This window comes from Amyelois transitella, chromosome 17 (genome assembly GCF_032362555.1).
Source record: "Amyelois transitella isolate CPQ chromosome 17, ilAmyTran1.1, whole genome shotgun sequence".
NCBI lineage: Eukaryota > Metazoa > Arthropoda > Insecta > Lepidoptera > Pyralidae > Amyelois > Amyelois transitella.
The window spans coordinates 730,105-755,037 of NC_083520.1; the positions used below are offsets into that span (position 1 = coordinate 730,105).

Sequence of the window (24,933 nt, forward strand, 5' to 3'; positions counted from 1 at the left end):
TTCCCGGCACCAATACAAAAAAGAATAGGACCACTCCATTTCTTTCCCACGGATGTCGTAAAAGGCGACTAAGGGATAGGCTTACAAACTTGGGATTCTTTTTTAGGCGATGGGTTAGCAACCTGTCATTATTTGAATCTCAATTCTATCATTAAGCCGAACAGCTGAACGTGGCCATTCAGTCTTTTCAAGACTGTTGGCTCTGTCTACCCCGCAAGGGATATAGACGTGACCATATGTATGTATGTATTATATTAGTATCAGTGGGTGACTAAATCGTTAATTTCTATATCTGATCTGTTGTCATGTAAAAATAAATAGAGATTCAAAATAAATAATAGTGCCAGTACCAACAGGTGTATCTTTGTGTTTTCTCCTGGCCCGCCTCCAATGATGAGTCATTATCTGATTGACAGCCGAGTGGGGCTGACCGTTTAATATCGAGTAGAGGTCGTTTGTGACTAGTAGAGACCATTTTGAGGAATTCTATATATTAATATTTTCTCCCATCGCCTAAAAAAAGAATCCCAAGTTTGTAAGCCTATTCCTTGGTCGCCTTTTACGAAATCCATGGGAAAGAGATGGAGTGGTCCTATTCTTTTTTGTATTGGTGCCGGGAACCACACGGCACTTTTGAAGAATTCTATATAGGTAAATACTTTATTTTTCTTCTGCCGTGTGTTACAATCCCTTGCCGTGTCTTTAAGAAAGAAGAAATGTTTTTTGACGGCCTCTGTGGCGCACGGTAGTACGCTTGGCTGTGACACCGGAGGTCCCGGGTTCGAATCCCGGCCGGGGCATGATGAGAAAATAACTTTTTCCGATTGACTTGATGGAAACATAAGGAATTCTTAATCGTTCTAATAATAAATAGGATCATCCATTTGACCGCCTCTGTGGCGCAGCGGTAGTACGCTTGTCTGTGACAACGGAGGACCCGGGTTCGAATCCCGGCCGGGGCATGATGGGAAACTAACATGCATTGACCTGAGTCTTGGATATTTATCCGTAGAAGTTTTTATTATAAAATATAGTATCGTTGAGTTAGTATCTCGTAACACAAGTCTCGAACTTACTTCGAGGCTAACTCAATCAGTGTAATTTGTCCCGTATATATTTATTTATTTTTTGTGTGACCCCAGCTAGACATCCTTAGTCACAAAGCTTCGAAGGCCAAGATACGATCAAAGAGTTGCATAACTTAGAAACTAAAACGCCTTAATACGTCATAGGCCGAAAACTTGCATGAAGTGAAAGTTCACCATCTCAACTCGAAAACTGCATTCCGTGTCCGGTATGACGTCACTTAGCATATGTCATGCGTCATCATGACGATTCTATGAATGCCGAGAGATATCTCACGGATACTATAAGGCAGTGTTCACACTAGGTAACGCTGGTTGACTAGCGCCGCGAGTAAATGCAAACAGTACATTAAATGATGAGCTTTGTAGGAAAGCTTATTGCAGCACGGATGATTATATTAATGACTAGCTGTTCCCGCGACGTCCGTGTGGAATAGTTATTTTGGGCATCATTGAAGCCCTCAAGGATGAATAATTTTCCCCGGTGTTTTTCACATTTTCCATTGTTTCTTCGCTCCTAATAGTTGCAGCGTGTTGTTATATAGTCTAAAGCCTTCCTCGATAAATGGTTAATTCAACACAAAAAGATTTTTTCAATTCAAACCAGTAGTTCCTGAAATTAGCGCGTTCAAACAAACAAACTCTTCAGCTTTATAATATTAGTATAGACAAACATGTGTGGCCCGAGCTTTACATAATGCCCGCTTAAATGCTTGTGCATTTTTGACATGTTGTTGACATAATTTGTACAGTGTGTACTTATCTCATTTTATCTTTATTTAATTGATGAAATATTCGTATTGATATCATTAGTTTTACATTCATTCATGTTTTTTTTAATGTAGACAATGTGCATTCGTCTACGATTTAGAATTAAGAGATCTATATTTTTTAAATTGACGCGGAATCAAAGCGTTTTGGCAACTATTGAATATGTGCAGTTGCAACAGATGTAGGATAGACTAAGGGAAACGGGTGCCGTGTAGTTCCCGGGAACAATAGAAAAGAATAGAACCACTCCATCTCTTTTCCACGGCTGTCGTAAATGGCGACTAAAGGATAGGCTTATAAACTTGGGATTCTTCTTTTACGCGATGGGCTAGCAACCTGTCAATATTTGAATCTCGATTCCATCACGAAGCCATACACCTGAACGTGGCCTTTTAGTCTTTTGGAAACTGTTGGCTCCGTCTACCCCGCAAGTGATAAAGTCCTGACTTTATGCATGTATACATACATACATAAAATCACGCCTCTTTTCCTTTCACTTGCCACGATCTCTGCATATTTCCTTCGCTTCATCCACACTCATAACATGAAGAGTCATGCAAGCTCGGCGGTTTCGGCTACTTTTGACCTGACCCTTTACCAGGACGTCCTTAATTTGATCATATTATATAGGTATGCATGTATATTTTTCAGGAATACCAGTGTCCCAACAGCATATCCTATACAACTTGAAGGAGCTGGATGACTCGTCGTCCCTTCGCTCGCACGCGATCACAGATGGCGCTAGGTTGCGTTTGGTGCTGGGCATGCGCGTCGGGCCGATATCCACGAGACGGCTACCACCACCACCGAATTCTGAACCGTGGCGGGATATTGAGAGACTCCTCGATAGTAACAGGTATGATAGTAAATATATACATATAATATATTTACTCAATACTCAATCATTTATTGCATCTCATGTGTTTACATAAATTGTACATACATATGATACTACTATACTATTATAAAGGCGAAAGTTTGTATGGATGTATGGATGTTTGTTACTCTTTCACGCAAAAACTACTGAACCGATTACCATGAAATTTGGTATGTAGGTAGCTGAAGACCCAGAATAACACATAGGCTACTTTTTATCCCAGAGTTCCCGCGGGATTGATAGGGTTTCCATGCGGACGAAGTCGCGGGCGGCCTCTAGTATGATATAAAAAGTAAATTAGTTCAAACATGAACCCTGTTAGGGCGCAGCAAATTAAATTAATTTAAAATTATACATGTTTAATTATTTTATGTAGTATCCTATGTATGTATGATAGGAATGATTTTTCATTTATTTGTACATTCTTTTTTGAGAAATTGCCGTGTGGTTCCCGGCATTGGACAAGTATAGGACCGCTCCATCTCTTTCCCGTGGATGTCGTAAGGCGACTAAGGGATGGGCTTATGAACTTGGGATTCTTTTTTTTTAAGGCGACGGGCTAGCAACCTGTCTCTATTATAATCTCAATTCTATCGTTAAGCCAAATAGCTGAGCGTGGTTTATTAGTCTTTTCAAGACTGTTGCCTCTGTCTACCCCGCAATGGGTGTAGACGTGAACATATGTATTTCTTTATAGAAACATCAGAAGTGGGTTGCCTCATAGATCACAGAATGCGCTAGGTTGAGTGAGGTCACGGGACGATTGTCTGAAGTGATTCTGAGTCTTAAGGACCTTTCCAGCTCCTAACACGGATTGGATCGAGCATGGTTACACGTCCAGTTGCCTGAATGTGCAGGTTTCCTCACCGTGAGAGCATTAGCTAGTATTCAAACTAGCGTACATAACTTCGAAAATATGTAGTCGTTGGTACATGGCCGAGATGGGATTCGAATCTGTGCCTTTTCACCTTACCGATTCGACCACCGACGCCCACTTACACACACGGGTTATGGCCGTTGACCATCACAAATATTGAGCTGGCCCCAAAGTTCATTCCCTTCTGATGCCAGAAACAAACTATACATACATATGGTCACGTCCATATCCCTTGCGGGGTAGACAGAGCCAACAGTCTTGAAAAGACTGAATGGCCACGTTCAGCTATTTGGCTTAATGATAGAATTGAGATTCAAATAGTGACAGGTTGCTAGCCATCCCATCGCCAAAAAAAGAAATCCCAAGTTTGTAAGCCTACCCCTTAGTCGCCTTTTACGACATCCATGGGAAAGAGACGGAGCGGTCCTATTCTTTTTTTGCATTGGTGCCGGGAACCACACGGAAACAAAACTATAAAAGTACTAGAGGCCGCCCGCGACTTCGTCCGCATGGAAACCCTATCAATCCCGCGGGAACTCTGGGATAAAAAGTAGCCTATGTGTTATTCTGGGTCTTCAGCTACCTACATACCAAATTTCATGGTAATCGGTTCAGTAGTTTTTGCGTGAAAGAGTAACAAACATCCATACATCCATACAAACTTTCGCCTTTATAATAGTAGTGAAAGTATTTAAATCTTTCTCAGGGAGGAAAGCGAATGGAGTAGTAGTCCCGGATGTCGCGTCACGGTGCTAGTTTTGCGCGACGGCGGCAGAGTCAACTTGCTGCGCGTGCGTCAGAACAGCGACGGAACTTATTGTCCGATTGACAACAACAAGTGTGAGAGTTTTTTTTTGTTTTTTTTTTTAAATTATATGTGAAGTATGTAAATATGTGTTGTTGTTGGTATGTATATGTTCATGTGTCACTGTCTTTACACACTATAGTTTTATCAGAAGGGTTTAAGGTTCCAGTAAAACGACTTGATGCAGTTCACGAAAGTCCGAATATATTGTTCGATAACTGACACAGAAATACGGTTTCACATAACTTTAGATACACGATACAATATGTGGACAGAAATCCACTAGTGCGAATGGAGGCAGGCGGAGGGCGACTGGCGTCCGTTCGCGTTACAGGAATTTGCTGACAATGAACAATAGGTACCATGTATGTGTGTACCCCTACATATATACGGGTCATTGAGCTAGTCTCTGATTTCTAGATTATATATTGGGTTTATATGACAACAAGTGTGAGAGTTTTTTTGTTTATTTGTTTATATTTATATACGGGTCATTGAGCTAGTCTCTGATTTCTAGATTATGTATTGGGTTTAGATGAAGTTTTATCAATGTACTAGCGACCCGCCCCGGCTTCGCACGGGTGCAAAAATATATATGTTATTAAACATAAAAACCTTCCTCTTGAATCACTCTGCTTGTTACAAGAAACCGCATCAAAATCCGTTGCGTAATTTTAAAGATTTAAGCATACAGACAAACAGACTAAAATAGCGACTTTGTTTTATACTATGTAGTGATACGGGTCATTATAGAGCTAGTCTCTGATTTCTAGATTACGTATTGGGTTTAGATGTAGTTTTATCAAGTAAGTAACAAATTATATCTTACAAGAGGTCGCCCGCGACTAAGTCCGCGTAGAACCCTTATCAGAACATGACAATCAATCCCGCGGGAACTCTGGGATGAAAAATAGCCTATATATTATTCTGGGTCTTCAGCTACCTACATACCAAATTTCATCGTAAACGGTTCAGTAGTTTTTGCGCGAAAGACTAACAAACATCCATTATTCATCCACGAGGGCTTGAATGATGCCCAAAATATTCCACGCGGACTAAGTCGCGGGCACAGCTAGTATATGTATAAAAAGTTTAACGGGACTAACCACTACTTATCTGCAGACTCATCATCCCTGACCCTGGCCGAACAAGACCTGGACGAGGATGTGGCTGACTCTGTCCACGACAATGAGGTCACGATGGGCAAGATGATCGACCTCCGCAGACGGATGGAGAACCTGTCTGTCCAGAAGAGGAAGGCTGGTGAGTTTGTTTACTGAATGTTCCTAGTGAGTCACGTCACATTTATTTATTTATTTAAACTTTATTGCACAAAAAACAAAAATGTACAAAAGGCGGACTTAATGCCGTTTGGCATTCTCTACCAGTCAACCAGCTGACCAAACAGAAAAAAACTTTAAGTTGGTGGTGCGATACATTGATAGAATAGAATAGATTACGTACATACATACATATGGTCACGTCTATATCCCTTGCGTGGTAGACAGAGCCAACAGTCTACCTTGTGTCCAATTTTGAAAATAAATCTATTCTATGTGCCTTGTGGTTCCCGGCACCAATACAAACAAGAATAGGACCACTCCATCTCGTTCCCATCGATGTTGATCGTAAAAGGCGACTAAGGGATAGGCTTACAAACTTGGATTCTTTTTAGGCGATGGGCTAGCAACCTGTCACTATTTGAATCTCAATTCTATCTTAAAGCCTAATAGTTGAACGTGGCCTATCAGTCTTTTCAAGACTGTTGGCTCTGTCTACCCCGCAAGGGATATAGACGTGATTACATGTATGTATGTACCTATGTAAAAAATTATCAAACTTGTCTCCAGGCAACAAACAAGAAATCCAGAAAACGAGGAGCGAGGAGTCCCTATCGATCCCGAGTTTGCTTGATGACGCGTCAACGGAGCCCTACAACAGCGGGGCTTACACGTACACGGAGGGAGACTTCGCGCCGATGTACGACGGAAACTATACGAGATATCAATACGACTGCTCATTCGCCGATAGATATACTCTTCTACCGCCTTTGGGTATGTTTTTGGTTTATGAAATAACGACCTTGTTATAAGCGCATTGAACTTTAAATCCAAAAGCAAAATGTCTCTTGCTATTGTGAATAATAATTATTATAATATTAGTAGTAGCTGTTTTCCCTCGACTTCGTTCACGTAAATTGTAGTCCTATGTTACATGTCCATATTAATATATACGTTTCAGTTCATTGACCCCAATTAAATCTACCTGTTCCGATCTCTGGTGATAATACATTCATACATAAAATCAAGCCTCTTTCCCGGGGGAGAATCACCTCTTTCCCGCGTTATTGTAATGAATCAGAAATATACTGAATACTTACCGCCGAATAAAACGTGGAATGGAGACTTAATAAAATAGCGACCTTATTACAAGTACATTAAATTAAAAATCCAAAAACTATTTGTTAATGCCTTTGTTGTCTTCTTCCTTCTGACATTTTCCCGGTTGTCCCGGTTGCATTCTCACTACTCTGGAGAGGAGCCCGGGGTATGTCTTTGACCATGGATCCTGGATTGGGTGAGTCAGGTTTTCACACGAAGCGACTCCCATCTGACCTCCGCAACCTTTACAGGGGAACCCAACCTGTATTGGATCGATCATGGCTACACATCCAGTTGCTTGAATGTGCAGGTTTTGCCAGACACAAATCTAACTAATATTATAAAGCTGAAGAGTTTGTTTGTTTGCGTTTAGTCGCGTTCAAAACGCGCTAATCTCAAGAACTACTGGTTCGAATTGAAAAATTCTTATTGTGATATATAGAACATTTATCGAGGAAGGCTTTAGGCTATTTATCATCACGCTACAACTTTTAAGAGCGAAGAAATACTGGAAAATGTGAAAAAAAAACGGGGAAAATTATTCATCCTTGAGGGCTTCAATGACGCCCAAAATAACTATTCCACGCGGACAAAGTCGCGGGCACAGCTATTCTGAGTTAAAATAAATAAATCAATTACAGAATGGAGCGTCACACCAAACTTGCCTCCAATCGGCACCAGGACAAATTCCGAACCGGTGCAAGAACCTGACGACAGACTGAAGTTGTCGGACGCGTTGGCCGGTTCGATTCTCGTGCAGGGCAGGCGCGAGAGGGAAGAGGAGGGCGCTATATTGGAGGAGTGCTTGGACAGCGAAGGTATAAGGGAGGGGTCGCCCCAAATGGCGGCCAAGATTCCGGCCGCGGAGTATGGTGAGTTTTTCGTAAATCTGTTTTATATTGACGCAAAATTGTGTACCATAGTAGTAAGATAACAAAAAAAAAAAGGAAATTATCAGAAATATACTGAATTTAACTTACCGCCGAATCAAACGTGCAATGAAGACTAAATAAAATAGCGATTATCTGTCTCTTTGATACTCTACCCTTGACTTGTAGACTCTGCAGATACGGATAGTCACCCTATGCTGCGGCCTTCACGGTCGGCAGCAGGATACAGTTATCTCCAGTGGACCTGTCCGCCCATAGTTAATATGTTATACGTTGTGCAGGTCCCCTGGTGTGCGGCAGCGGGTCTGCGTGGCGCGCGTGGGGCCCGCCGCTGCCGCCGCCGCCGTCCGCCTCGCTGCAGTCGCTGTCGGCGCTGCGCTCGCTGCTGGCCGGCCCGCCGCCCGCCGCCTTCTCGTCCTCCACCTCCGACCTGGAGCAGCTGCGGCGCACGTCAGTATCTCCCTCCCCCCCGCTGCTGGCCGGCCCGCCGCCCGCCGCCTTCTCGTCCTCCACCTCCGACCTGGAGCAGCTGCGGCGCACGTCAGTATCTCCCTCCCCCCCGCTGCTGGCCGGCCCGCCGCCCGCCGCCTTCTCGTCCTCCACCTCCGACCTGGAGCAGCTGCGGCGCACGTCAGTATCTCCCTCCCCCCCGCTGCTGGCCGGCCCGCCGCCCGCCGCCTTCTCGTCCTCCACCTCCGACCTGGAGCAGCTGCGGCGCACGTCAGTATCTCCCTCCCCCCCGCTGCTGGCCGGCCCGCCGCCCGCCGCCTTCTCGTCCTCCACCTCCGACCTGGAGCAGCTGCGGCGCACGTCAGTATCTCCCTCCCCCCCGCTGCTGGCCGGCCCGCCGCCCGCCGCCTTCTCGTCCTCCACCTCCGACCTGGAGCAGCTGCGGCGCACGTCAGTATCTCCCTCCCCCCCGCTGCTGGCCGGCCCGCCGCCCGCCGCCTTCTCGTCCTCCACCTCCGACCTGGAGCAGCTGCGGCGCACGTCAGTATCTCCCTCCCCCCCGCTGCTGGCCGGCCCGCCGCCCGCCGCCTTCTCGTCCTCCACCTCCGACCTGGAGCAGCTGCGGCGCACGTCAGTATCTCCCTCCCCCCCGCTGCTGGCCGGCCCGCCGCCCGCCGCCTTCTCGTCCTCCACCTCCGACCTGGAGCAGCTGCGGCGCACGTCAGTATCTCCCTCCCCCCCGCTGCTGGCCGGCCCGCCGCCCGCCGCCTTCTCGTCCTCCACCTCCGACCTGGAGCAGCTGCGGCGCACGTCAGTATCTCCCTCCCCCCCGCTGCTGGCCGGCCCGCCGCCCGCCGCCTTCTCGTCCTCCACCTCCGACCTGGAGCAGCTGCGGCGCACGTCAGTATCTCCCTCCCCCCCGCTGCTGGCCGGCCCGCCGCCCGCCGCCTTCTCGTCCTCCACCTCCGACCTGGAGCAGCTGCGGCGCACGTCAGTATCTCCCTCCCCCCCGCTGCTGGCCGGCCCGCCGCCCGCCGCCTTCTCGTCCTCCACCTCCGACCTGGAGCAGCTGCGGCGCACGTCAGTATCTCCCTCCCCCCCGCTGCTGGCCGGCCCGCCGCCCGCCGCCTTCTCGTCCTCCACCTCCGACCTGGAGCAGCTGCGGCGCACGTCAGTATCTCCCTCCCCCCCGCTGCTGGCCGGCCCGCCGCCCGCCGCCTTCTCGTCCTCCACCTCCGACCTGGAGCAGCTGCGGCGCACGTCAGTATCTCCCTCCCCCCCGCTGCTGGCGAGCTGGCTGGCTGGCTTCGTGTATAAACCCTGACCCACCCTATCCAAGATCCATTACCAAGGGCGTACTTCGAGATGATTAAAAAAGATACAATAAAAAAAATCTTTATTTGTATATTGACGGCCGCTGAAAATGCTGTAGTGTAGTAGTCTGTTCCGCCGCTTCTTCTACACATGCGCTTTGGAACCGGTAGTAGTAGTAATTAGATTTAAGCGATGTGACGTCAATAAGTGATACCTTGTGTCCAATTTTGAAAATAAATGTATTCAATTGTATTGTATCGTAATAATTGTTGCGCAGGCGCATGCTGCCGTCGCTGAGCCGCCACCGGCCGCGCTCGCGGCTGCACCTGTGGGGCTCCGGCCTGGAGCTGCGGCCGCGCCGCGAGGTGGGCGGCGAGCGGGCCAGGTAACTGTACACACTATGTTATACATTCTAAATTCTAAATGCCAGGTATGTATTCAAAAAAATATATAAGTTCTAAATTCAAAATGACAGGCACGTAAAAAAAAAATATCTAAATTCTAACTTCAAAATGACAGGCACGTATTCAAAAATAATTCTAAATTCAAAATGCCAGGTACGTATACAAAAAAAATCATAATTCTAAATTCATTGATATGAGATACTTCATATAAAAAAAATAATAAAGTTCTCTGTCAGACCCAATGGTTGACTGGTAGATAATGCTTCTAGCATTAAGTGTATGAAATTTATTATAATTGACTTCTTCACTTCTTCTGATTGATTCACGAAGCCGGTGCGTGGGGCTAGTATATGGGGCATTCCATGGTGACGGTCGGGACATTTTAACTCTCTTTTCTATGTACTTAAACACATATTTTATAGTTATATTGAACAGTACACAATAGATATGAACAGTAATATAAAATTCAATAAGTTAGCTCTAATTTACCTGAATTTCACGTGTTAAGATTATATTTTTCATTGAAAAAAAAAGTGTTACAAATTGTGACGGTCGGGACTCTTACTTAATAATCTACTCCAGATTTACAACTACTTATGAAAGTTTGTAAGAAACTGTTAATGATATTAGTCCAAATAATTATGTGTGTATACTTAAAGGTTAAAACTTTCGATACTTACAGATCTGTTCGAAATTAAATTATAATTTTCAACAAAATTCTGATTTGAAGAATGTGACGGTCGGGACAAGCCGATGTGACGGTCGAGACAAGTAGCAAATGAACAAAAATGCATGTATTTTTTATACCTTTATTAACGGTTGTTACGAAAAATATGGCGAAAAAGGTTTAAAAAAGTTAAAAAGTTAAAAAAAAAGTTAGGTCATGCCTCGAAAACATCAATGTTTTCATTGAATTCATAAAAAATTCGGTCTCCACTGGTATGGATGGTTGGCTCTGGTAGCACCTTAATTATTTCTGACATCATTACGTATGCTACATCGCTGGGATTACTTATAAATTGTTTTGCTTCATCTCCTTTAGAAACATTTTTCATGTACATCACCTTTACTTCGGAATCTTCCTCTGGAGGTCCCTGACAAATAGCGACGTATCTATAAATTTTATTTTTTCTTTTTGCATTTTCTACCCTTACTAACACAAAACAACCATGCTGAATAGTGTTTTCGTGCGTCATACTTGGACCTGGTGCTAATGGTACCTCATCATCATCTCTTGCCCATAACGAAGGCCCAATGTTGAGCGATTTATCGCTAGAGACATCTGAATCTGATGAGTATACGTCGGCATAGTTGATTTTGTCCCTGATAATCAAAAGCTTGTTTTTTGTGTTATATGTTTCGCTGTAAAGAAGCATAACTGAATTTTTTGCCTGAAATTTGTGGTGTTTTTGTATACGTGGTATGGCAGGAAACTCCGACCATCTTTTTTCGAGATCTTCTTTATGCTGTTCGATGTCCGCAATAGCCACAAAATATAAGTCTACTCCGCTAATGTTCCTGGACTTGAGGTTGGAATAACAGTCATAGCTATTACTGACATTTGCACGCCTCGTCATGATGGCTGACCACAATAGCCTCTTGGCTGTTGCACTGATTCCGTCGACAGCCCCTTTCCCGTGACTGGATGCAAAAAAGCTCCATTCTACTTGTACCCCCCAGTCAGATTCACTATAGCAAAGATTGAGCAAAGTATACCTATTTTTGAATTGCGCAGCACAACCATCAGAAAAAACGGACACTTTTTGCAACTCAGGATACTTTTGTTTCAGGTCTTCAATTATTTGGCGCATAAAAGTCCAAACTGCGTATTTGTCGTGGTTCAATTCATTACTCATAATAATATATGAATGTTTAGAATTTCCAGCATTACCCCAAGCGCATCCAGTGAACATTGTTACTTGAGGGTGAGACCAGTGTGCGCTTTGAATTTCATCTTGGCTCAAAATAGAAAAATTTTCTGCAAAATCAATCTGCAGTATGATCTCCGAGGCAGTGCTGCTTTTCTTCTTGGACTCAAAATAATTGGACTGTTGTCTTTTCACAAAAACGTGTCTTTTGAAAGATGGCGTTTGGTTCTTCATTTCTTGAATCAATTCATGCAATGAGCCCTGACGAGATATTGTGGCATACTGGGATTCGGATTTCTCCCATTTCTTCCTAACAACTTCCATATTCGTTAACAAATTGACAGGCAATATATCAGTAATGTTAAAGCAATCTGGGCATTCATCTTCCAGCATAAATTTTTCATTGTTTATATCACATGTCATTGCAGATAACAAGTCAGCAGTAGTTGTGGGTAAGCTTTCGACATATTTCCTTAGAGTTTCCAACATAAAATTGAAATTGGCATGTTGTGGACATACACAGACATTATGAGGCATGTCATTCATAGTTTTAACATGGACTGGTCGAAATTCAAAGAATTTGGACTTTCCTATCTTAATATTGGGATAGTCCTTCTTAAAAAGCTGATACCCCTCTGCTACTGACATTGTCATATGTCTTTTTGCGACATGGGTTCGTTTTCCAGTAACAGTGTCCTTAATCGAAATAGTGTCTTTCCTTCCAGGAGCAGCCCGACTAATTTCATCCAGTTCATAAAATTTACGCACCACTTCTTCATCTTCTTTCCTAATAGCGTCTGATCTTGGTTCTTTGCAATCTGAAACAGATTTTAAAGACAGTGATGGCAAAATGTTAACAGCGAGTTGTCTAACAACAGCCTGTTTTTTTGTTGGGCTCTCTGGCATAGCCCCCATGACCTTATTTATTGCTTTTTTTAATGTTCTCTTTGTTTTATAAGAACCCATTGGAGAACTGGCACTATCATCAACATCAACAGTTTTGGCTGCTTTCTGTTTGTTCCTGTATCTTTGTTTTCTAAGGCGCTCTTTTTCTCTACACAGAGACTTCGCTTCTTGGTCTTGGTTTTTCTTAGCTTCTATTCTTCTTTTCCTACTTCGTTCCTTCTCCTTCTCTAACAAAAGCTTTCTCTTATCTGGGTCTTCTTTTTGTCTGGCCCTAGACAAACGTTTTCGCTCTGCCGCGTCCATAGGCATCTAAAATTATACCACAACCACTTCATGCCATGCGAAATAAAACCAAAAACTAATAAAGCCAACACAAAACTAATCATATTTTGGATATACAAGCGATATAAGGGATATTTGCAAAAAACAAAAATTTTGCTAGCATAGGATCATGACGGTAGGGTTTGTGACGGTCGGGACTGTGACGGTCGGGACATACCTAAATATTAATGTCTAAAAAGCCCAACGGCCCATAGCTACTTTAAAATGTATACAATCACTCAATTTCTATCCATTCGTTACTTACAAAGCACACATTTTATCATAAGCAATCGTTTTTGAGGTTAGAATTTACAAAATTGAATCAAACTGTGACGGTGTGACTGTGTCGGGACACAAGAAGTCTGGTTACCAAATTTTGTTTAATATCATAGAACATAACTTACCGTTTTGCTTCGTATTTTTTGCCGTAAATCTTTAATAATATATCAATTTGCTCACGTTGACAACGCGCCGATTCACAAACAAAATGGCCGAAATATTTACTTTTAAAACCATAGACAATTACTCTATGCATTGAGCTTGACTACATCCGGTGTTGCTATTGAGCAAAAACAGTAAAAATGCAGATTTTCACGAAAAAATAAATCTGTTTAGTAAGGTTAAGATTATGTACTGTTATTCAAAAGGCATATTCTAACATAATTTTCACTTTTATTTTTTTTTGTTTGGTGTCACTTACCTTGGAATGCCCCATATGTATTTATATATATTTTAACGGTAATGTATAAAATCTAGGAATTGCATACAAATCCTAGGAAAAGTATACAATTCCGAAGCTATTTAGGAAATGTATAAAATATTATATGTGAATAATATATTAATACAAGAAGAATCCCAAAATTATTAGTATTTCTCTTTAACCTTAAACCTGCAAAAATAAATCAAATTCATCTAAATATTTGAAAAAACATTGCCGTGATAAATTACATCTAAACGTGGCCTTTCAGACTGTCGGCACAGTCTACCCCGCGAAGGATATATACGTGATTATATATGTACCTATGTATAATTTATATATACCATCTTTTTTTTTGTTTCAAGCGTAAACAACTCACACGCAGACTTGAACAGCCAACACAACCCGTTGACCGACCACGACGAATACATAAACGACTTCAAAACTGGCGCCTTCAACGCCGATACGGCCGACTTCAACGATCTAAACACTGTTGAAGTGTGCCGGGATGATGAGGAAGACAGATTCGCTACGAGGAGCGGTGAAGCTGAGAAGGTATACAGGTTCGATGATTACGATGTGAAGGAGGACCTCAAGAAGCAGGCGGAACAGGCTGCGCTGAAAGATGGTGAGTTTTGCATACGTACATATGGTCACGTCTATATCCCTTGCGGGGTAGACAGAGCCAACAGTCTTGAAAAGACTGAATGGCCACGTTCAGCTGTTTGGCTTAATGATAGAATTGAGGTTCAAATAGTGACAGGTTGCTAGCTCATCGCCTAGAAAAGAATCTCAAGTTTGTAAGCCCATCCCTTAGACGCCTTTTATGACATCCATGGCTAAAAGATGGAGAGTAAACGTATATATTAGCATTTCGAGGTTCACAATTCGACCGTATTTTTTTATTTATTTATACTAATATTATAAAGCTGAAGAGTTTGTTTGTTATTTTTAATCTCAGGAACTACTGGTTCGAATTGAAAATTATTTTTGCGTTGAATAGACCATTTATCGAGGAAGGCTTTATATGTATAATAATGGAGAATGTGAAAAAAAAATCGGCGAAAATTATTAATCCTCGAGGGCTTCAATGATGCCCAAAATAACTATACCACGTGGATGAAGTCGCGAGAACAGCTTATATTGGATACTAGCTTTCCCCCGCGACTCCGTCCGCGCGGATGTCGGTCTTCGCGTAGATGGTTTATTTCTCCATTTTATTTTCAGTCCGGTCAATTTAGACCAAAAAATAGGAATGAAGCTACATTAATTCCCATCAAGCTGAAAATGAGTATAATTGTTTAAAACACAATCAAAAGCATTATTTCAAAATTCCCCATGATTCCGGTTTAAGGAAAAAAATTACCCAAGGTCAAAGGTAAGAAAATGGGATTTTCACGATTTTCTTCAAAACGGTAAGTTTTATAGGAAAATTACCTCAGACATAGATTGTAGATCATAAAGATATCTATAAAAAGGAATCAATATTTTTTTTCAATAAAGCTACCGTTTCTGAGATATTACGATGCAAAAAGTTGCAAGCGTCATATTATGCATAAGCACGTCTCGTATATACTCTATGTAGCAGTAATATAAGTAAAAATATTGTTCTGTCGGTAATTTTAACTTGAATTCAAAATACCGTTAGTCTTTAATAATAGTTGTCCTTGCGGGGATACCGTTGTCGGTTATGGACACCACGGCCTCTCATGCCCTAGGAGTGCCGGCCGTTTAGGGCGCCATGCCGCCCTAAATGATATAATCCTCCGTGCTCTTGCCACCATCCATGTTCCAGCCGTTCTAGAACCAAACGGTCTGGCTCGGGATGATGCCAAGAGACCGGATGGTATGACTTTGGTACCCTGGAGATTGGGGCGGCCTTTGGTGTGGGATGCTACTTGTGTCGACACACTTGCGCCGTCTCATCTTTAGGGTACTAAATCTAAGGCCGTTCTGCTTCAAATGAGGCAAAAAACCTCAAAAGGCGCAAATATGTAGTTATCAAAGTTTACATCAGATGGCAAGTGTGTGATAGTGATATTGAAAGGAGAGTGAACGCGGGGAACATGGTGAATGGAGCTTTGCATGCCTTTATGAGCAGTCAGAAACTATCCAAAAAGGCTCGACTGGCTGTGCACAGGGGCGTGTTGGTCCCGACATTAATGTATGGGAGTGAAAGTTGGGTATGGCAAAAGAAGCACGAAAGCAGAATAAATGCAGTGGAAATGAGAGCGTTAAGGAGTATGTTGGGTGTGAAATTGAGTGACCGGATAAGGAACAGCGTGATAAGGGAATGTTGTGATGTGAAAGAAGATGTAGTTACAGGAATAGAAAAGGGTATGTTGAGATGGTTCAGCCATGTGGAGAGGATGAATGAAAACAGGTTGACTAAGCAGATATACATGGAGAGTGTGGAGGGAAAGGTCGGGGTGGGAAGACCTAGACGAACATATCTTGATCAAATTAAGGACGTCCTGGTAAAGGGTCAGGTCAAAAGTACCCGAAAGCGCCGAGCTTGCATGAAGAGAGTTATGAATGTAGATGAAGCAAAGGAAGTATGCAGAGATCGTGGCAAGTGGAAAGAGGTAGTCTCTGCCTACCCCTCTGGGAAAGAGGCGTGATTTTATGTATGTATGTTTGTATGTAGTTATCGGTAATATCTATACTTTTGAACCTTTTGGGGTAGAAACTCTGGGACCGGGGGGCCTATCTGCCCATCAGCTTTTCCGACAATTGTCGAAAAAGCTAATTGAGGTATCTCTTGACCGGAAGGCTGGAAATTATCTGGCTCAGAGAATCAGCTTTGCCATTCGAATTGGCAATGCTACCAGCCTTCTGGGCACATTCGCGCATGTTGATGCTATGCAAGGACTGTACAATTTATAAATTAAATTTTAGTTTGTAGTCATCTTTTTTCTTTCTTTTTATAAGTAGTTTTAGTTTTAATTTGATTATTGCATTGAATTTGATAATTGTAATCTCTATTATTGTCCTAAGATGATTATTCTATTTTTTTAAAAAATAAATGCGAAAGTTAGTCTTGAGTGCCACTGCGTAGTGAAAACACGTGTTTATTCTAACCTATTTCAGACTTTTTCAAGTTTAATAATAAAAATGTTAAAAAAAACGCGCTAATAGTACACTACCTCAGAGGTGGCAAGGAAACGGATGCATATTATGACGCTTGCAACTTTTTGCATCGTTATATCACAGAAACGGTAGCTTTGTTGAAAAAAATTATTGATACCTTTTTTATAGATAACTTTATGATCTACAATTTATGTCTGAGGTAATTTTCCGATTTGAAAAACTTACCGTTTTAAAGAAAATTGCGATACACCCATTTTTTACCTTTGACCGTGAGTAAATTTTTTTCCTTAAACCGGAATCATGGGGAATTTTGAAATAATGCTTTTGATTGTGTTTTAAATAATTATACTCATTTTCAGCTTGATGGGAATTAATGTAGCTATGTAGTATTAGTAGCGGCCCGCTTGTGCAGCAAACGGTTCAAGCCAAAGCCGACTTTAGGCGCTACAGGTTACGGCGCTAAATCCACTGCGGTTCTACAGAACAACGTCTATGTATAAACTGAAAAATTAAGATTTTTTTTTCTTCGTATTTTTTCGGGATAAAAAGTATCCTATTTTACGCCCAGGATAATAAGGTATAATTATACCAAGTTTCATCAAAATCGAACCGTTAGTTTTCACGTGATGCCTGAACATACAGACAGACAGACAAAAATTTTTTTAATCACATTTTTGTGTTTGGTATCGATCCAGTAACACCCCTTGCTATTTATTTTTTCAATATTTTCAATGTACAGAATTGACCTTTCTACAGATTTATTATATGTATAGATATATTTTTTTTGTAACCTAAAATCTATAAAAGTAAACTTATGCAAATGGTTAAATAATGGGTGGCATGTTTGATAATTATTCAAAGTCAAAGTCAAATTATTTATTGCAAATGTAGGTAACATATGGGATGTTATATATATATATAAATAGTACCGCTACATTTTACCTTTCGGCATGCAATTACTGAAGTTCAGATTTTATAAAAAAAATAATAATAAATTCAGTGGAAGCTAATAAGTCAAACAAAGTTATTATATTCTAAGAATTGAAATGAGTCGTCATTGACGGCCTCTGTGGCGCAGTGGTAACCGTACGCTTGTCTGTGACACCGGAGGTCCCGGGTTTGAATCCCGGCCAGGGCATGATGAGAAAATAACTTTTTCTCATTGGCCTGGGTCTCAGATGTTTATCTATATAAGTATTTGTTATAAAATATAGTATCGTTGAGTTAGTATCACGTAACACAAGTCTCGAACTTACTTCGAGGCTAACTCAATCTGTGTAATTTGTCCCATATATATGTATTTATGAATTAAAACAGCTGCGCCTGCGCCCCGGCCGCCGCGGCCGCGCTGCAGCTTCTGCCGCAAGCGGCTGAGCATCGCCACGGAGCACCGCTGCCGCTGCGGCGCCGCGTTCTGCGCGCCGCACCGCTACGCCGAGGTGCACGGCTGCGCCTACGACTACCGCGCGCGTGCGCACGCGCTGCTGGCCAGGGAGCACCCGCGCGTGGCTGCCCCCAAGCTGCCCAAGATATAGCTGGGGATGATACAGGCATGTTTGTTTTGTTGGAGCCGTTTCGAATTTCAGTTGAATTTGTTGTCATCTTGTTTTGAGCCGTTTCGTTTGTTGGAGTTGAATTTGTTGGCGTCGCGTTTTGTGAGTTTGAAACTTTTCTGTCTTATTGTACGTCAGTTAAAAGTGTAATAGATTTATTTTCGAAATTTGATGCGATGTATCACTTATCGTTTTATCTAATTATAATTACTTATTTTAACTGATGTACAATATTAATACGTAGAGTTTAAACGGTTTTGAGAACAAAATTTTTTAATGGCAAACGAATTTGTTTGTTGTATTACATTTACTTTGTTATATTGCAAAAAAAATATATCAATAATTTCAATCGAGTCGCGAACGTCCACAATAAAATTATACGCGCTCTTATAACCTGTCTTATTTACAGTTAATTATACGAAAATTTAAAAATTGTATATTCTCAAACAATTTGTAAAAGATAGCATTGTTTCCTCACGAAAGACTCAAAAAATAAAGAATTATAAATAAATATGTCAAAAGTGTGTCGATATTGTGTTTATGGTCTTGTTGGAAAAGATTTTGTCAATATTCTCTCATCTCTGCGTGTTCTCGGTTTCACCCTCAACAGAAGTGTTTCGGGACCCTGGGTCCGCTTTCCAACTGTTCTCACTCCCTTGGTCCGGTTTTCGGGGTCCTCGGATTTCAGTCCATTGTCATTTAATAATCTGTACCATAGTTATTGCACATACAATTTCAAATATGGATGAAGTGATAGAGGTAAGCAGGAATCGTCGTAAAGCTCTCTACCCTTTGTGGGAAAGACGCATGATTGTATGTAAATGTTAATTACTATTCTATAAGACACTTTATCAACACACTATTGGTACATTTATTTTTAAAAAAATACAGCATATCCAGCTTTACATGAAGAGGTTTGTGTATAAATAGTTTAATTTTGAAAGTCGAAACTTATTTTCCTGGTGAAATTATAAAATTGACCTTTAAAATTAAATATTTGACGGAGACGATACATGTAAAACCTCATACGGTGTTAATTTAGGTGTTAGTATCGTTTTTAATAAGACCATAAACAATTTTATTTTTTTAATTTTAAATTTTATATCGAAATATAACCTCATGTCTGGAATGCTTACAATTTTGAATGAAGGTAATATTGTTTGTGAATATACAATACAGTGTAAAAAATTGACGCCTTAAAAAAACTATAAACAAATAAATAACATAAAACTAATTTGTAAATAACTTCGTTTGATTAACGTTAAAAATGGTAAGGTTGAAACGTTTCGACGGAGTAGCGTTCGCATAACGGTTACTTTAACGTTGACATTTTCGAGAGATAAGCTATAATAATGGTTAAACATAACGTTAACTATCATATTAGTTTTAGTTAACCATTCGTCAAAAACGATAAAATTTAGTTTTTTAATAAAATGCAACCATCACTATCATTAAGACTCACAATTCCGCTAATAGTGTCCAAAAACAATCAAATTCGTCTGTCTCTTAGAAAATGGATCTTAACATAATGTCAATAAAGCGCACAGTCCTGTAAATGTTAAACTCTAATTTTTATATTTAAAGATTGTATGCTTTATTGCAATAAGTTAAGATCCATTTTTGAATGGTATAAATTTGTAAAATGATGTTTCAAACTGAGGACGGTGTTTTGTTTTGTTCTCACCTGTAAATCTAAGTTTATAGTTTATGGAGGATTGCCATTAATTAACGTTAGGGTTTAACATTAACAAAACGTGGTGTATATTATGTTTTGTGGTGTAATGCACCTTTGGTAACAGAATATTAATTTTTGGGAGAATAATTTTAGTTTTGTATACTCATATTGATGATATAAAATGTTTATAAGGCCGATAGTGTAGTTCAGACATGTTTGAATCGTATTACAGCGGTGTACGGTTGAAAACTGACTGGCATTTTGTCTACCGCGGCCTGTTGTGAACGTGTATATATATTTGACGTGTATGCAAACGCCACATTAATGTTTGAAGATTTCACTTGCTAAGTAAAATATAACTTTTTTATGAGATATTATTAAAAAAATTCGTATAAATTCATCTTCAAATATGTATACATGTTTAGCAAAAAAATTGTATATAAATTGTTATTATAATTATATTAACATGAATCGCCTATGCAACGCAGTTTGTGTAAATACATATATAGACATAAATATATACTAGGTCCGTTTGAATTGATTACGAATATTTTAAGATGTTTATATAAATAACTATTTCATAAAAAGAATTAAAAATGTATTCATAGCATTCTGTATGTGAAGTTCAAATTTAAACTGTTGTCAAACACAAAAGCCACTTTTAAGACACACGCTAAATTTCCTTGAAGATTTTATGATTTGTATTGAATAAAATAGTTTTTTTGTTCATATTTTGATATAGTTTTTAGTTAAAGTTATTTAGTTTTCTTAACTATCCTTAAAATATTCGTACTCGTTTTGTACGAACCTTATATTATAGAAAGTAAAATAAATATATATATATAAAATTGATGTGACGACTGGTAAACGCGAATATGGGCTTTAGAACACGCATCAAAATGACAAAATGGCGACATTTAAAAGAAAGCCTAGATAACAATTTAAATTATTTTGCTAATTGCACCGAGTGTAGCGTTTGACTTATCCAAAATGGACACGATAATTTTAGAATTTATTATGTAGTAGTCGAATAATTTAGATTTTTATCTGGGCAATAATTTTTTTCATTATATCATATAACATCATATAAATTTGATTTTGAGTTTCATGGATTTTGATATTTGTCTTTTCGAGGACTCTCTCGATCCCTCAATGTTGTAGACGTGATGCATGTATGTAAAAATATGAAAATCTGCTTATTTCTTTTATAAAGAGCATTAAAGTTTATTATATTTAAAATATATTCAGATGATATAGGTGTAGCAAGAGAAACAATTATAAAAAAAAAAACAATTTAAATTAGCTAAGTTCACTTTTTAACCTGAGTCTTTTTCTCGACCGCGAAGCTCATATTTAAAAAATCCTTTACTTTGTCTCGTGGTCTGTGAAGATTTCTAGTGACCTAATTTTACTTCGCAATACGTGTGACGTTATATCCGTTCCGATATATATCCACTTTTAGTATGCTTGTTTACCATGTCTGTATGACGTCATGATATGGGAACTAACAAGTTTTCTCACAAAAAAGATTATATATAACAAAAAAATGGGACTAGTATTTTTTTTTAAACTTCTTTTAAATAACAAAATTAAAATAACTGGGTCAGTCAACAAATTTTACTTAACCAGTTGTTGAATAAAACTTGCAGATTATTATATTATTTCAAATCTATACTAATATTATAAAGCTGATGAGTTTTGTTTGTTTGAACGCGCTAATCTCAGGAACTATTGGTTCGAATTGAAAAATTATTTTTGTGTTTAATAGACCATTTATCGAGGAAGGCTTTAGGCTATTTATCATCACGCTACAACTATTAGGAGCAAAAAATTTACGGAAAATGTGAAAAAAAACGGGGAAAATTATTCCTGCTTGAGGGCTTCAATGATGCCCAAAATAACTATTCCTCGCGGGCGAAGCCGCGGGCACAGCTAGTATTGGATATATATTTTTTTCTAACCTAAAATCTATCGAGGCAAACTTACGCAAATGATATAAAAATGGGTGTCATGTTTGATAAAAATATGTAAAAAGGAGTTTTTATTTATGTAAAACTTTAACTACCTAGTTATTTTCCTTGTAAACTTTGAACAAAATAAATCATTTTTTTTGTGGTGTGAATGTTTGCGTAACTTGTATCTTGAAACTCATTTTAAGCACTTTCTGCACTCGTGTTGTCTCTCTCTCTCTCTAGAGATAAAAGAAAAAGACGATACGATAATTGATAACGAAGTATTCAAAATTCTAACATTAGTTCTTATAAGTAAATCTACATATTTGAATTCATTGGATTTATATATTACTTACAATAGAGCGGTTTTAAATCGATATTGTTGTTTGGTCGCAATTTTATTCGTAAGTTGTATGCGATGCTTGTGTACTAATCCTAAGGCCTAAAACAGTGCTAAATTCTAGTCTTTTTGCAATATTTCTTTTTACATTTTGAGTTGTACGTGTTTCAATAATCACCAGCTAATAATAAGAATTTTTCTTCAATTATGTATGTGAGTGAGTCATACATAATTGAAGGCTTGAAAATTCTATGTTTGAGAAGGTTTACAAGTATTCGAAAGCTAGTAATCGCGGTACAGTACTTTTCCGACATGAAAAGTAACACCATATAATTCTCATTGCTTTAAACCATTGAAGTTTCAAAAACATAAGTTAAGGGAAAGCGTGAGGTAACAAAATATAGTAGCCTACAGACAAACATGTCCATACACATTGAAAATATGGGTCAAGATTATTTGCAACGACTATAAATAGATTATTTATGGCTTCATGTGCATTAAAAACATGCAATCACATTTTTCGTTTATAAAAATTATTTGGGAATCTTTCTTTTTTATTATTACGTACGTCAGCTGTTCTACAAGCATGTGTTAGAATTAGTAATAACGCTGTTTTAGGCCTGATTCGCGCGGGAGAGTCGCGCCAGTTTCCGCGGGAAACCATCGTCGGTCTCCGATCGAATCGAACAAATTGTGATAAAATATTTGACCTAAATTAAGAATAAAATGTGGGAAATCATCTGCCATGTGTGTCTGTGTGTGTGTTTTGTTTCTTTTGTTTTTTTTTTGTAATGAAATAATATTGAAAAATTATCAAAAAAAAAAGAATATAATTATTAATTAGTTAATTAAAAATATCGCCCTTAGTTAACTCGAGGTGCTTTATTTTGTAATAGTTGGTATGGTTTCTGTCATTTGTTGTTGTATATCACATTGTATAACGTTAGATTAATGATGCTTATAATTATTTTTTTTTGTCATCGTAACGCATTGGGCGCTTGGCGGGCTTAAATTAATCTGTAGATATTGTAAAATCTTCTTGTACATCAACATCTAGCCATTTTTATTAATGTGAATGTACAATAAGATTTTATTTAAGTTGGTTTGCATAGTTTGCTACGATATTTATCGATATATAATTGTTTGATATCAATTTTGTATAAATGTAATGGCCATCGATCTATTTGGTAATTAACAACGCTTTTAGATTATGCACAGAAATCATTTTTATTCCTAAATTGATGTGTTATGTGTAATTCTTGACGTAAGCCGTGGTACTTCAGATTTATTTATTAATGAGAAACTATTGTATTGATGAATATGCCAGACATTTGCAAAGTAAAAACATTTTTAAAGGAATTTAGTCAAAACACAGTAAAATCCATTGATATTTAAACACTGACTTACACAGAGGCATATTAAAAAAATTATATATTATATATATATATCGTTATATAATATATCGTTATATAATATATCGTTATATAATAACGTAAATATAGATTAATAATCATTCTGTGCTATAAATAAATTTACTCGCTATTTTTAAGACTTGTGTTTTAAAAATAGCGAGTAAATTTCATCATCATTCATTTTGACAATAAGCCAGGCCTAAATCTCGTTTAATTGATAATAGCAGTGTTTTCTTTTTAAATGAAAGTTGGCATGAATTGTGTGAGAATTGTTTGAAAATTGGGCGTAAGAAGAATGTTATGATTAAAGATAACTATTGTATTAATTTTGATTTAAAAATATGTAAAAGCTCCTTACCGGGGAGAATGGTATGGTACAGTAGCCTGCAGATATATATATAGGCACCAGTTAAAGTCAAAATCATACTGGACACGTTTCTTTGTAAGTGACTGTACATACCTTAACGTTTGAATAAAAATAACCTTAGGTATTGTGTAAGTTTTCATAAATCATATTGCATGTCAAAGTTTAAAGGCGTTCATTTTTAATTGAATGTAATATTACTGTCGCTCCAGTGGTATTTAAAGTAAGAATGAGATGGAAATAAGACACAAAAATATGTCAAAAAATGTTTTATTTTCCGCTCATCACACATTTTCATTTAGTAATTTCATCTTATTAAATATTGATGTACGGCACCAGTTTTAAATTAATTAGCACCTTGTATGTGTTATAGCTTCACTGAATGTATGAAACAGTGTTATTGCAACATTATTATATAATAAGTTGTATTTTTTTTTATGTTTGGAAACTTGATTTGAAATTCATGGAGCGGCATGTATATAGTTACAAGAAATAATACACAGTTATAAAAGAAATAAATCACTTGCAATCGCGGACTTATCTCACGAAGGGATCTTCCAGTCAACCGGCAAACAATAAAGGAACTAGATAATTAAGTAAAAATATTTTGTTTTTTTTTTAATGTTTAACTGTCTTGTGGAGAATTAAGTGATTAATTAATTCATTCATTCATTCATTCATTACTCTCGTATCAATTAATATATGTGCAATTGAATAGATCGATGGTCATTTGTCAGTCACCAAATGCGCCCGAATCATTTCATATTAAATTGTATTATTAAGTTTATAGATAATTTTATTTGGGAAAATAATTTTGGCTGATTTCGAAATAAATATTTATAATGCGAAAGCGACACTTTGTTTTCATTTACGACAAAAGAATTTTCATTATCAGGAGAAA

General features: G+C 38.9%; 1 protein-coding gene across 1 annotated transcript in view; it reads left to right on the plus strand.

Annotated features, from left to right (window-relative positions):
• The window catches only part of LOC106134456 (uncharacterized), a 28,154-nt gene extending 3,268 nt beyond the window's left edge, over positions 1–24,886 (plus strand). Inside the window, exons 2-10 of the mRNA XM_060948820.1 lie at positions 2,508–2,712; positions 4,317–4,450; positions 5,538–5,678; positions 6,266–6,469; positions 7,438–7,668; positions 7,968–8,136; positions 9,728–9,835; positions 14,012–14,274; positions 18,054–24,886. Coding sequence (XP_060804803.1) covers positions 2,508–2,712; positions 4,317–4,450; positions 5,538–5,678; positions 6,266–6,469; positions 7,438–7,668; positions 7,968–8,136; positions 9,728–9,835; positions 14,012–14,274; positions 18,054–18,271 — 1,673 coding nt within the window. The 3' untranslated portion in view covers positions 18,272–24,886. The remainder of the gene's footprint in view (positions 1–2,507; positions 2,713–4,316; positions 4,451–5,537; positions 5,679–6,265; positions 6,470–7,437; positions 7,669–7,967; positions 8,137–9,727; positions 9,836–14,011; positions 14,275–18,053) is intronic.
• Positions 24,887–24,933: the final 47 nt, after the last annotated feature.